This window comes from Aquila chrysaetos, chromosome 5 (assembly GCF_900496995.4).
Source record: "Aquila chrysaetos chrysaetos chromosome 5, bAquChr1.4, whole genome shotgun sequence".
Taxonomy (NCBI): Eukaryota; Metazoa; Chordata; class Aves; order Accipitriformes; family Accipitridae; genus Aquila; species Aquila chrysaetos.
The window spans coordinates 72,684,310-72,698,416 of NC_044008.1; the positions used below are offsets into that span (position 1 = coordinate 72,684,310).

Sequence of the window (14,107 nt, forward strand, 5' to 3'; positions counted from 1 at the left end):
CCTTTTCAGGCATGGACTAAGGGAAGAGTAGGGGTTTGTACCAAGATTTCTGAATGAAACCCTCGCCGCGTGCGCCCGTCTGTGCTCCCTCGCGTGCTGTAAACGCGGCCGACGTGCGAGCTCGGGGCGAGCTCTTTGTCCCCCGCCTGGCTGGGGCTGGGTGGTTACTGCTGCGGTACCGCTTTGCAGATAAACGCTCTTTGGAGAGCTCAGCTAGCTGCTTGCTAAACAGGCCGTTTTGTTCTTCAGGGTTGTTAGTCTGGCACCTTTTCTGCACATTAAATTCACACAACACAGCATTTAAAAATAAGGGAAGCAGATTCTCTCCGCGCCTTGTGCCTAACGGCAAATCTTACTCTTAACATAAAAAAACTTCACGTCTTCTGTTGCGTTGGCTCTGTGATTTAACACTTGGGCTTTGCAGTGCAGTGGGCAGACTTCAGCAACCGAAATCTCGCAATACCCTGTCATGTGCGATGCCCCGGGGCACCTCGGTGTGGGTGCCGTGGGGAGGGGATGGGCAGTGATGTTGGTTTTTGGAGTGGCAAATGGCATGTGCCCAAGGGATCCCTGACCGACGGTGTCCATGGGTCTGGTAGTGGCAGGACCAACGCTCAGGATTTCATGGTGGCTGGTGGTAGTTCCTTGTGCTGCAAATTAATTTGCCTTTTCTTCTCTCTGGTGCGTGTTTCCCACTCGGTTCCTTGGCCGTGTCCCAAACCCGCGTGTGCTCCTGTTGGTTGTGTAGCAGCTGGGTTCCCATCCCTGTTTCTCTCTGATGAGTCCCTACCAGCGAGGACGTTTTCTTTCACGTTTTCATGCTATGTTCCTGAAGTTTTGGTGGCCATTCCGTGCTATTTGCTCAGTTGAGAGAATGAAAACTGAAACTGCTTACAGCTTCCCCTCGCCCCCAACATTATATTCTTTTTCCTTTATGAAGGCCAATTACTTTCATTAACTCTCTCAAAAAACATTAGCGGCTCCCTGGCAGAGAGATTTAGATATGGCAGAACAAACCTGCTGTAGGAGCAGCGCCTTTCCCACTGTGAATACCAATGACCAATTTAACGGACGGGTCCCTCATCAGCATTTCTTAATACCTGGAAAAAGAAAATGAAGTCATCCGCATGCTTCTCAGTCTTCCGGGGACCATATGAAGTAGCGAATGATCAAAAAGCCTCAACTTTGAGCAGACAGAGAATAAAGCTCAGCGAGTTTAGGAGCTTTAGGAGATATCTAGCTCAGCTGCCCGAGTTGCTGTCTGTGGATGTAGGGTCTCGCTGCTGTGAGCTGTGTGTTTTCTCTGCCTCGTGACTAAAGTGAGTCCAGGGAGGCTGTAAAACCTCTGGATCCAGGCCAAACCCCTGCACTCACTGGGAATCTTTCCGTTGCCCTCACTGGGGCTTGGACGAAGCGGTTCAGCCCTGACACAAGCGGGAGCACGCATGAGATGGGCGAGACCTTCCAGGATCTGTTTATCTCAAATATGTACGTTTTGCTCTTGAATATCATGAAAGGGAGTAAGCAGCTCCTTGGCTGAACAACAAATTGGCCCATCAGGATAAGAAGCCACCTAGAAATTACTTTGTCCCAGAAGAAGCATTGCAAGAGAGGGATGGTGCTTCAGAAAAGCACGGAGTGATGAACTCAGACCCACGTCCCCAAACCTCGCTTACCTCAACCTGTTGCATGTCCAAGGTGAGGTCATTTTGATGGTGATGCCTGAGCTAGGAATGCCTTTGTGCCTGCCGGCTGCTTTGCTTAGATTAATCTGCGTTGCGTATGTTTGGATATTCCAACCTGGGATCAGCCACCGCAGGGGTCACACCAGCTACTTTCCTTTCTGTTGTCGCGTATGAAGGATCCCTAGAAACTAGCCTCTGTTTTCCCGAACAATGAAAATGCAAATTAAGAATGTCAGCTCTGTACCCAAAAATAAGATTTTGAAACCATTTAGCATTTCACAGTGGTTCGGTGACAACTTGAAGACTTGCAGTTGTCTCTCATGATGAGAGACAGGCAAGAGTTCCCAAGCTCATGCTCAGATCTGAGCACCAATGAATGCTTTATCCCAAAACTTCATAATATATGTGTTATTTGTAGTGCTTTTCAACTTCAAAGAGCTTGAAAAATATTAATGCAACTTCACAAAAGGCTTCTGTTCTCACTGCCACTCTACTGATGGGAAAATGGAGACGTGCCTGAGTCTGACTGGGGGCTGCTGGGGCTCAGCGTGCCTGGACGGGGTCTGGCTGACAGCAGGGCCATGGGCAGCCCCTCGTACCAGCACAAAATTGCTGGGCAATTCCTTGAAATGCTTGAACGTGTCATGATTTCAGATCTCTTCAAATTTATCAGAAAGTTTCCATTCCAAATTCTGTTTTTCTTTAGAATTGTGGACAGCTGAGCGTGCAGGGAAGGACACTTCAGCTTCCTTTTCTCCTGCTTTTTAAATTATCGGGTGAAAAAAACACAATGTAAAACATACGTTTTCCTACTTGGGGCGGGTGGGGGGGGGGGGGGAAATGCTGAGCAGAATCTGCAAACTGAACTGTAAAAAAAAAAAAAAAAAAAAAAAGACACTCAATGTCTTAGTGCTGTGGGACTGTGATGGTGCAAAGGGCTTGACTGGAGGGGCTGGGTGAGCACGTGGAACTGGGGGACCCCCAGTCCCTCCCCAGTGCTGCAGGCGGCCGCAGCAGAGCCCTGCGAGGACTCTGCGACGACCAGCCTCCGCAGCATCCCCCATCGGCGATGCCTCGGGTGTACATTCCTTCAGGCATGCATAAACAGCGATGTACTTTTGTATTTTCAGGGCTGACTCTCCTGGGTGGTTTAGTCTGTCTTTCCTTCTTTGCAGCTACGAAGGATTTTTTCCTAAAATGTAGTTTTATATACACGTATGCAGTGAGCAAAGTGCGGTATTCTTAAAAAGCCCATTCACAAGGAACAAATGAGAACTCTGTACAGTAAATACCATCCAGAATTACACTGTCATTCTGGACCTAGCAGAATTTGATGGGCCAAGTGATTCATCCGTCAAAATCATTTTCCAGAAAATCATGGTACTGGAAGATTATGCTTTTTATTGAAGGAAAATATCGCTCTTAATGTTCAGTACTCCTTGGCTTTGCCATTGAAGTTTAAGCAGAACAAAACCAATGTATCTTGCGGGTTTTTCGTGCTTAATTCAAAAGAATGGAACTGCAGGGTATGAAATTGTAGGAGAAATTTTTATCCCAATGCTAGGCAAAATTGTTTTTGTTTTTTTTTTGTTGGTCTTTCCACCCCCCCAAATTTTAACAGTTTAATAGAATAGCATAAGGATCTCCAACTTAGTCCAGAGTGGTGAGCTAACCCTTCTTAGGGAGGTAGGGGAGTACGGCATGAATGGGGAAACAGACTTCCCCGAGAGCTAAAATTTCTCACTGTCTCTCTCTGACCAAGTGAGGTGTAAAAGCCCGATACCCCTCACGGATCTACACCCAACATCATCTCCCTAAGCAAGCTGTCTTTGTGGCACGAGCTGTCTCACACACAGATTTTCCCCAAACCGCATCAGCACAGGGCATCCCCAAATTGGCACAGAGCAGTGCCGTTCACCCACGACCCACGCTGGTGCTGAATGCTCTTTCTGCTTTCTTAAAAAAAAAAAAAAGGGGGGGGGGGGAAAAAAAAAAAGCAAGCAATAATTACAATTGAACATGCCTTGGTTCAGTAATGACTTTGTTAATGGAGTGCACGTTGTATAGTGAGACCCAGACATTTTACAAAATACAAATCTTTTCAGAACGCTTTCTGGATTTTTTTTCATGGGTGCTGGGAACATCAGTGCTCCGGTTCTGCATCCATGCAGGTCTCCCAGGGGTTCTGGGGGAAGCGAGGCAGCGCGATCAGGAGGAGGGCGATGCCGCAGATGAAGAGCAGGACGAAGGAGGCGCAGGCACAGGCGAAGGACCAGGAGTAACTGTACTCAATCCAGACCGTCTCCTTGCTGTCAATCATCCTCTTCACAGATTGTCTCATGACTTCAACAGAAATGATGATGCAGAGACCTGGAGGAGATAGGAGCAGTGGGTTGAATAACCACCTGTCAATTTTTCATCCTTAATTAACCACCTCATCTGTCTTTTTGCATACAGGAATTGCAGTGACATTCGCAGGTGAGTCACCGACTTCGATGTGTGAAGGAACCAACGCTCGCAGCTGCTTAGAGCTCTGCTATACCGCAGGCCGTCCAAGTCAGCCGGTGACTTGTTGAGTGTGATCTTTTAGGCAGGCTTGGATGGGAAACTCAAAGTGGTGGAGGAATAATTGCATTCCCTAGGGAGCTTTTCCAAAGGTTGAGTAAGCTTTTTATTGAGGTGACAATTTGCACCTCTGTCTTTCAGTCGCTGTGATGCGTCAAGGTATTACGAGCTCGTGTAAAAATGCGGTCTTCGTGGGTTTGGGAGACAGCTGTGTATTTTGGGCCTGGATCAGCTGTTTCTTTGGTTTGAGTCTTAATAAATGAGACAGAATAGTGTATGTACCTGGCTTAGACTGGGGCTGGCACTGAATATGCTAGAAATGCCCCTTTTAAAGGTAGTTGGAGAAAACACGGACAAGCTGCTGGGTGATGCTTGCTAAGCAGGACATGTTCAGCTGGGGCACCGCATAGGGACTTGCAGTCTGACTGTGGCTAGGAAGAAAACTCCGCTTTCAGGGCATTTTTAGAAGTGTCTCCATCCTCCCAGGATCTATCTAAATTTCTCTGCGTTGTCCCATGAATTGAGTGCAAGTATGTGAGCACCGAGCCTCCTACCTGCGAAGGTGTAGAACATGGATGCTGGCTTCAGCAGATAGTCCATCTTCTTCCTGAAGGATAAGAGGACGCAGATTGTTCCGATGATTGCAAAGCCAACGCTGAAGATGGCAATGGCTGCAGCTGAAATGCTGTATTCTGCCAAAGCAAAACAAACACCAAAAAATGCAAATGTATGCAAATTTTGAGCATGCTCCCATCAGCTGTGGTGACTTTGCAGTAGGTCACCCCGAGAAATATGTATCCTCCTTGCTGCTGCGGAGAGGTGGCTTTGGTGAATTGAGTATTTCCCTCAGATAAAAGCAGCGGCAAGTATTGGCCATGTACCTTTTGAACGCGAAGGGTATAAAAAGAGAGCAGGAGGAGGGAACGCTTTCTGAACGCTTACAGAAAGAGCAAATGGCACCTCTGTTGGTCAGATGAAGCTCTAGGCTGGAGTCGTTTTAGCTCTGCTGCATCGATGTTATTGTTGAAGCCTTACTGGGCTCCACGCTCTCGTTTCTTCCATCACTCCACACTCGGCTCTCAGAGTAAATGGACGGCTCTAGGCTATTTTTATTCCACGTCTGTGTTGCAGAGCCCCGACAAGGCCCCCGCGCATGGTGCCGATGTTGTAGCGATGCAGAAAGACAGCTGTATGTTCCATAGGGCTCAAAATCTGAGCAGGCAAAGCAGGCAGGAGGCCAGAGGTGAAGTGTTGCATAGTACTTTTTTTTTTTTTTTTTTTAAAGACAATGATTTCCAGCTCTGTGAAAACCCAGCTTCTTCAGGGCATAGGATTAAATCCTCCATAAAATGTCCTGGTTTTTGCTAAGCCAGCTAAGATGTGCGCTGGACACTTCCCCCAGCTGAAGCACACTTCAGTGCCTGAATGGAGGGGAAAAATTGCTAATTGAATAATTCAGGCCTTCATTTACATATTGCATTCGTTTTCAGATTAGTTTAATATTTAACACATGTAGCCATGCGTGAACATCATAGTGCCTGATGATATTTGCCTTTCAAGCCATTTAAAAAAAAATATCTCCCAGGCAAAATCATGAAGAATTTTTTTGCCTGTTACTAATTAGCTCCCATCAAAATGTAGCTATTTCTGCGAAAGGGAACAGCAGATCAGTCTTTGTTCTCATTGCTTTTCATACCACTGTTTTATTATAATTTCCTTAATTATGTTTCCTTAATAATGTTTCTCTTTACTATGTGCTGGAACTGCCTGAAAGAGTTCGTTTCAATGTAAAATCTTTTGCTGGGGCTTAAGCTTTTGCTTTTGCTCCAAAGAAAAGAAATTCTTCCTGATTTTTTTTCTGAAATGACTAAGGCGGCATTGGGTGCATTTTTAAGATCAGATGGCTGGATCTGATAGTATAAATGAGCAAAAGCAGGTAGTTCAGATATATGCTCTTCTAGCCACTTAAAATTCCCAGTCTTTTCTGTCTTAGGAAACTGCTCTTTTAGAAAACTTCTGTGCAGGGCTTTCCACCATTATAATTTCCATGGGAAGCAAAGCAGATTGTTTAATATGTGTAACGTAATCATCAGTTCACTTACTCTACAGCAAAATATGTCGTGTGGCAAACTAGAAAGGAATTTGTCGTTAATAAGAGGATGAGGAAGAGAGGGGAGTGCATCAGATGAGTGCTAAAAATATTTGGCTTTATCAGGGACTTCTTAGAAACATGGAATTTGTCTGTGAAAGAGTGTTTTCAAAAATCCATGCTTTGTAAACGCTGACTGTGTGTGTCTTTGTAGGATCTCTGTTCCTTCCTTCCATTGATCACCCTGCTCTTTACATGACTTTCATATAAAATCAATATGAAGCATAAAATTCCTAATGGTCTTCACAGAGTCTCTGTACTTCTTTTCAGGGTCAAGACTCTGCTTGGGGTAGGATTTATTAATTTAGATTTTATTAATGTCTTCTTCCTTCGATGGCAAAGGCTCAGTGTGTCGCGGATAGTGCCAATGTTGTAAAGTAATTTTTAGGCTGAAAAGACTTTTTGCAGTTTTCATGTGCATTGACATTGTTATATATTTGTGGGACAACTTTAAGTAAAATCACACTTATGAATGTGATCGTATATAAAAATTATTCTTCCCAGGAAGTTGGCCTTGTTCAGAGCATTTTTTTTTTTACATTTTTCCCAGCTGGTGGTATCCGATAGAAATTCCTCTACTGCTTTCAGTGGAACCAGGGTTGAACCCGCATTTTGGGAACCCCTTTCCCTGAGATCTTGTATGCACTTCAGTTAGGAAAATATTTTTCAGGATCATTCTTACCTTTCTGGGTGGTTACTTCAAATATCTCCGAGCTCTGTCCTGGAGTGAAGTGCTTGAAGTAGGAGCAGTTGTGTTCTGAAAGAGAAAAGGAAATGTAATTTTGTGTGCTTGGAAACTTCTGATAAAATGTAGTAAAACAGAATTTGCTTTTTATTGATGTATCAAATTTGCAATGTTTTTAAGGTTCCCTACCCTTGGTGATACCGAGAAATTGGAGTTGGATCTGTTTTATTCGGGAGCAGGTGAGTGGCACGAACATGCCAGGCCACCGGCTCCAGCACGGACAAGGCTGAAGCCCCCCCGATACCTTTTGTGGGCTGCTCCCTCCAAGAGCTTTGCACGCTGATTGCTCATCTATCGAAAATATGAATTACAGATCATTTCTCTCATTCTGTCTTTGGCCGTCACACGTTCCTGCCTCTCCGTGTAGCTGTATTTCGTGGCGATGGGACATCTCGGCTCGCCTCCCCTCGCCACCGCCAACCCGCTCCGTAGCGGCATCGGTAGGAGGGTCACCGCTCCTGGGGCGAGCTTGGACTCCAAAAAAGGGAGGATGGAGTGTCCGCATCCACCTTCTCCTGGCTCTTCCCTCCTCCGGCTCGCAGAGCCCTGCGTGGCAGCGGCTGGCGGCGGGGAGCAGCCGCGGGGGTGTTTGCTGCGTGGGCAGGGGGTGTCACCACGCTACGGGGGGGGTCCGAGAGATGAGGCTGCTGGAACGCAGCAAAGCACGTGGTGTTTTACTACGATAGGGACACTAAGGGCCTTTTTTTGGCTGCCAGTAAAAAAAGACAAAAGCTATCGGAAGCCGCAAACCGTTGTGCGGGGAAGGGAAGGCTGATCAAAGCCGTTCGCGTCAAGGGCAAAGAGGCTCTCGCGCAACCTGGCTTTACCGAAGTTCGCTCCCATCAGAGCGGTCTATTAAGTTAATTTGATAAGCTAGCAGAGTTAGATAGCAGGAACTTTATGAAGTTCCTCTGTCCGGACTTAAAAGTGAGCACGCTGCCAGGTACATGGGGTATTTATAGAGTGGTTATGAAGTGAACAGGGATCAAGATTGTGGAGCAGGGGCATACTGGGAGAAGTTTTAGCTGAGTCTCTCGATGGCCACGATATCGTTTCGTACTCAGCCTAAGTGGGAGTCAGCCAGCGAAACGATGTCATTGCTCTCAATAGATAGAGAGGAGGCTTTCAGCCTCAGCGTCTCGGCGGGATGGGGAAGGGTCTGGTGAGGACCTGCTGACTCGAAGCTTTGGCAGCAGCAGGGTTAGGGTGGAGGGTGTTCTCGCTATTTATAACTGATTTAATTGAGGGTTTGAAGGGGTGCGGAGCTGGGAGAACAGTTGCTCGCCAGGAATTTGGCTGGAAGGGTGCAATCGCAGAGACGTGTCGAGCAGCGCCAGCTCTGATTGCGCTATTCTGCTGAACCGGGCTGGAGAGGACACGCTCAGCGCCTGCCCAGCACCCCTCCTGCACCCCAGGTTGGACTCCCGTCAGACCGGGAAATCGTGCCAAGATTGCACAAAATACAGGCGCTGCCCGCAGCAAGGGGCCACGTGGTTAACACCAGCATCTCTCGTCCATTAAGTAACGGAGTTTTAGCACCAGTTTGCAGGAGATGCTGGGAGAAAGTCTGGGAGGACTCTGTGGTCCTCTCCAGCATCCAGGCTGGGACAGGCTGCCCCAGCGCAGGTCCCGGGGGAAAAGCCCGAGCCAGGTCCCGGGTGCAGGAGCACGCAGGGTGCACTGCGGGTTTCTGCACATTGTGCATTTTGGTGGTTATTTACAGCATTAATTTCTAGTGGCAAGAAGGCACCAGCGTACTGTACGTTACCTGTTGGTTCTTGTGGTTTTTTTCCTGTTATGTAAATGGCAGATGTTGGAGTTACTGATTCAAGGAGGATTTATTTTCTGTCTCCCAGGAGATAGGCAATTGTAAAGCAGCGTTTTTGGGCCCGTTAGTGGAAGATTCCTTTGAGACCGTCTTATCTACTTAATTTTATAAGCTGACTTTTATTTCGTCTGTAGCTTCTCCTTGCTGGAGACTAGGCTAATGTTCAGCTCTGGCATCTCCTGACCTGTTCTTTATTATCCTTACAAACGACTGGAGGAAACATTTGAACTCAGACCTCTATGACTGAAATTACAAATTTTGAACCCCAGATCGGAGGTTGTGTGCCTCTGCCAGCGACTGAGTGGTGGCCGAGGCTGAGCATCATGTCTGGTGATCCCAGTTTGGGGATCCTTTGGCTCCTGTGCTAAAGGGGAGGGAGATGGGATGAAACTGGGACACTTTATTTTGGATTGTTTCATTTGGCTTTTAATTAATTCGCTGAAAAGCCTGAACTCAAAGGAGTCCCCAGGCATGTTGACTGTACAAAGCCCAAGGTGAAGCCATCTGGACGTGGTGCGATGGGGGACACGGCACAGCTTCGTGTCCATTGCAGGTGAACCAAACCAGCCCGGTCCACCCTCCGGTCCGTGAAGGCTCATCCCAAGGGGCGCACACAAAACCTTCTTTTAGAGATGGACTTGTCTGCAGGAAAAGTGCTGCCTCTGTGTCTTGTGGCTTATAGCAAAGCTCTGCCAAGGTATGATGAATGGGGTTATCACAGAAGTGGGTTGGCTCTAGGGGAGATGTTTTTGGCAAATGCATTTATTGCTGAAAAATACAACTAGATTGTTTTTGGTGAAATGATATATTGTTTTAAACGTGCTTCAGTGCTCTGCTGAGCTGGGAATATCTGTTTCAACAAGGCTCCCTGTTATTCAAGAGAACTGAGGCACTTCAATACCTCTCTGGTGCCATCATGAATAAGAGAAAAGCCCATTTGTGTCACACCGCATTTACATAATGGATAGGATTTAAAATGGGTTTTATAATGGATGAAAACTGTGTGGTAATCTCTGTTTCTCTCCACCCCTGATTGCATTATCTCTGCCACGAGGTCACCTCAGTGTGCTGATGGGAACAGTCCAGGGGCTTTGTGCGTTACGGCTCGCGTGAACTTCAGGGTTGTACCGTGGTTTATCACGCGGCGTCCTCCCCCTGCCAGGTCACCCGCCCTGACAGCCCTCCTGGTCCCTTTCCTTCAAACCCACCATTCCTGGAGGACCGCTGTGCGGGGGGGGGGCAAACGGGCCAATTCATCTTCCCTCTACTCGTGCAGAGCCAACCTCTCGTGTGCCGCTCGCTGCCACAGGGCCGGATCCCGTCGGAAGCGCGATCCCATCGGACTACGGTTGAACCTTTGGGGGTCTGCAATGCGGAGACCTCGTGGGGGAAGAAGAAGGGCGCGAGAGGTTCGGGCCGTGCGGAGTTTGAGGTGGCAGCTGTCACCCGTGGGCGTTGGGGTGACGGGCTGGGAAGGGGCTGGAGCCCGCCTTGCTCTTGAACCTGAGGTGGACGCTAGCGTGCGGGGTTTTGTGGCAGGCTGGATGGTTGGAAAAAAACCTGGATTCCGCTTGCGTTAAGTTTGGGAGGCAGGACTTGCTGCTGTGTTTAGAGGAGGTGTTCAGGTGAGGGCTGAGCGGTGGACGGGGCCAGACCTTGGGCTCCGACCTGGCCGGCGAGCCAGGAGAAGGCCTTTGACACACACGGAGTTTTGGAGACGGTGTCTCCAAACGATTTAATTTCATACCGGTCTTGCAGAGTGAGTCTCTTGTACGAGACAGCCCTGCCGATAACCCGTTTGCTCGAGCGCTTTTCCTCTCCGGTTGCCTGAACTCAGGTTCCCGTATCGACAAGGACCTCTTTAACCCCACGCAGCTGCAGAGCATCCCCGCTGCTGCTGCCCAGCGTGCAGGCACACAAGAGCACGCTTGGTAGGGCAGCACCTACGCCGGAGTTACTGGCAGTGAAGGCGAACTCGGTTTACAGCCGGTAGTAAACTGCCCCGGTGCCCACTGACCACAGCTAAAAACGTCTCAATATTAATCTGAATTTGCCTGGTTTTAACAGCCATTTCCCTGATCTTTTTATTTCTTACAGCAGGATGCTGAACCCTTTCCAATTTGTCAACATCCTCGGAAGAGCGCTGTAAAATTTTAAAGCTCTGCCTAAATCACAGTCCTGCTTTGTGGACTGCGAGCCAAGTCATCCTCCCCATTTTGCACTGTGCTGAGCTCAAAACCTAATAAATAATGTTAATTGTGCCATCCATTTCCTCCTCAGGGAGTGACTGGTAAATGGTTATTAATGCAGTGATAAATTCTTATGTTTCTTTTCCAGTCCTGGCAGTAATGTCTGGTTATGTGTCATGATTTTCAGGAAAACCAGTGCCCACATCTGCTCTTTTACTGCATGTTTGTTCATTCCCATTTTCTCGACGGCTGCAGGTTTCACAACCCCGGTGTTTCCCTGCCGACATCTCTTACCAGAAGTGTGAAATCAATCTAACGCGAGCCGTGTGGACGCAGCATCGTTCAGCAGCCCGGATCCGCGGGGGCTGCGCTCTCCCCCCTCCAACCCACGCTGTCTTCCCCGCGTCAGTAAAACGGGGATTAAAATATTTATATTATAACTCAGGTGCACATTTCACCCTTTGAAACCTCGGATGCTGATTATGACACAGGATGTCAACCAAATTCCCAAATATCTTTAAAAACTGGAAAACCACCTCTGGGGTGGGGCGGGTGCCTCAGCCCCTCCATCACCACCCAGTTATTTGCTGTGCCCGCCAGAACAGCAACGCTGGGACACGATTCAACGCCCATGCAAGCACATGCTGATGTCTGTCAAAGATAGTAGCTGCTTTCATGCTGCCCTGCCTGCGAATCTGCTTTTTGCAGACAGCTGGATATTTATGAGTTTTATATTTACCCCGCGGTTGTGCAATTTTGGGTGTTTATCCACCAATTTCTATTGTTTTTCATTTTGTGGGAGTTTTCCTCTGCGTGCGAGGAAAGGCGTACAGTGAGGAATATGTTTCTAGGCTCGTAAGCACCTTCATGAGAGACATTAAGTGTATGGATGACACACTCCCAAATTTGGTTAGAGGCAGATCCAAACGCCGAGGCTGAGCTCCTCTCTTCAGAACACGTAATTTGGCCAAAGTGATAAAGAATTGCGGTAATACAGGGAATACACAGTGAGCCCAGGCAGTAAGATTTTTCACAGGAAATTTTCAAATATGTGTTAACATATATATTTCATTTCAAGCAGCGAGTCTAACGTGAAGGCAATCCTGTTATTTCTGTTCTGGAAAGCATCCAGTACCCTGTGAGCCTTCTAAAAAAGCAGCGGAGCTCAGTCACGGAGGGAGTGTATTAGTGCATATGGCGCGAATGTTGCTGACTTTGCGATCAGCAAAAACATAATGAGCTCCTTTTACCATGGGAATGTAACGGTCTTCCCGGAAAGCAGCCGTGCCCGCTCCCCCGCTGCCCTCCCTATCGATTGCACCGCAGGAGCCCGTGGTGGAGACGCGTGTGGGACCGGGCAGCCTCTGCCGAGAGGTGAGGAGGCTCAGTAAGTCGTTGAGAAATTGCTTCAAACTCAGTTTATGACTTTTTTTTTTTTTTTTTTTGGAAGTTGGCAAAGCATACTGCAGGTCCCTGTTCCTCCCTGCCCTGAGGAACGGTTGTTACTGAAATAGCTTGGAGATAACCTAATGCCAGCCGTGAAAGCTGGATCTTTAGGATTTCCAGATCCAGCTATGTATTCTGGACCCATAAATCCTCTTTCTTGCCCGCTGCCGTCAGCGTGCCCTCGTGCTGCGGGACCCTTGGCTGATGTCAGCAAAACTTCCTCCATCCCAATTTCACTCTGCGATTGCCACTGTGTCCGATCCTCCTCCCCTTCTCCCTGCCACTGTCGTTGTCGCACAGGAGACTCAAACATGGTCACAAACGGACGCGCAAGGCAACACGGCGCGCACTTACAGCAAGAGAGATGACAACGAGGTGTGTTTGCAGACCAGCATGAAAACAGCCCCATGCAGCCCCACGCCAAATTAAGTGCCGCGGGAACACGGACCCTGGTTTTCCTTCTGCCACGTCCTGCAACCTCCTAAGCAAAGCCTGGCGTGACCGCCTGGTGCTTTCTCCCGTGCATTGGTGGGTGGTCACCTACCTCCTGGCAGGCTTATCGGCCCACAGCCCTTCTCTTTGGGACCTTGCTCCTGCATAAAAATCCGCTTTGTACAGAGTCGCCATAGCCCGAAATGAGCCGCTTCGCAGGTGGCGTTATATTCCTCCACTTTGGGGCTCAGCACGGCCCAGTGGTCAGTCACTACGGCTGCAAACAGGAGCGAGACGCCAACCAGGATCACGGAGAACGTCAGCCGGACCTTCAGGGGTTTGTTCTCGTCCATCCCGCTCCAGACCGGTGCTCCCGGCGGAGCGCGGCGGGTGATTCGCGAGGTCTCTCGAAATCCTGGCGCATCTGAACGTCGGCAAATGTCAGCTCCGCGCCGCCCGGGGAGAGCGGGGCGGCCGCAGACAGCTGCTGGGCTGTGTCAGCCGTAGCGTAGCGAGGAGGTTATTAATGCACGTAACGAGAGCAGCGCCCGGCGGAGCTCAGCTTTCTGCCCCATCCCACCCGGTTTGTTCTGGATTCCCACGAGCCGAGCGAGCGGGCGCTCGCCCAGAGTCGCTACAGCCGCCGTTCAAAGGCTGTAATCTCTTGACTTGCGGCATGCCCAGAAATAGGCATTAATAGGGTGATTAACTTTTCAGCGAGGTTATAAAAACATCTGTGTTTATAATAGCGCCGGGCCTGAGTTCAGTCTGATCCTAAATAGTTTAATAGCCCCGGAGCCCGCAAACTGCACGCCTACGCCTTCAGCTTGCGGCAGCCTCTGCGAGGAGGGCAGAGCTGGACGTCCCTCCAGAACTGAGCGCCGTGGTAAAATGAGCAAGCTTAATTATTTTATTGGGTTTTTTTAATATAATTATTTTAACTAACCTGAAGTATTCCGAGTAGTCGGGGTTTGGGTTGGGTGTTGTGGTTTGTTTTTTTTTTTTTGGCCTTGTGCCTGTTTTTTCTAATGCAAAACCTCTCGAGTGCTCGCTTGCTTTCCCACCATC

The 14,107-nt window shown here is 48.6% G+C and overlaps 1 protein-coding gene across 1 annotated transcript; it reads right to left on the reverse strand.

Annotated features, from left to right (window-relative positions):
• Positions 1 to 3,713: 3,713 nt before the first annotated feature.
• Positions 3,714 to 13,560, reverse strand: CACNG1 (calcium voltage-gated channel auxiliary subunit gamma 1). Its single transcript, XM_030014463.2, has 4 exons — positions 13,152 to 13,560; positions 7,082 to 7,156; positions 4,805 to 4,942; positions 3,714 to 4,055 (listed from the first exon to the last, which is right to left on the reverse strand). The coding sequence occupies exons 1-4, from the start codon at positions 13,390 to 13,392 to the stop codon at positions 3,829 to 3,831; spliced, it is 681 nt and encodes a 226-aa protein (XP_029870323.1). The 5' UTR covers positions 13,393 to 13,560; the 3' UTR covers positions 3,714 to 3,828.
• Positions 13,561 to 14,107: the final 547 nt, after the last annotated feature.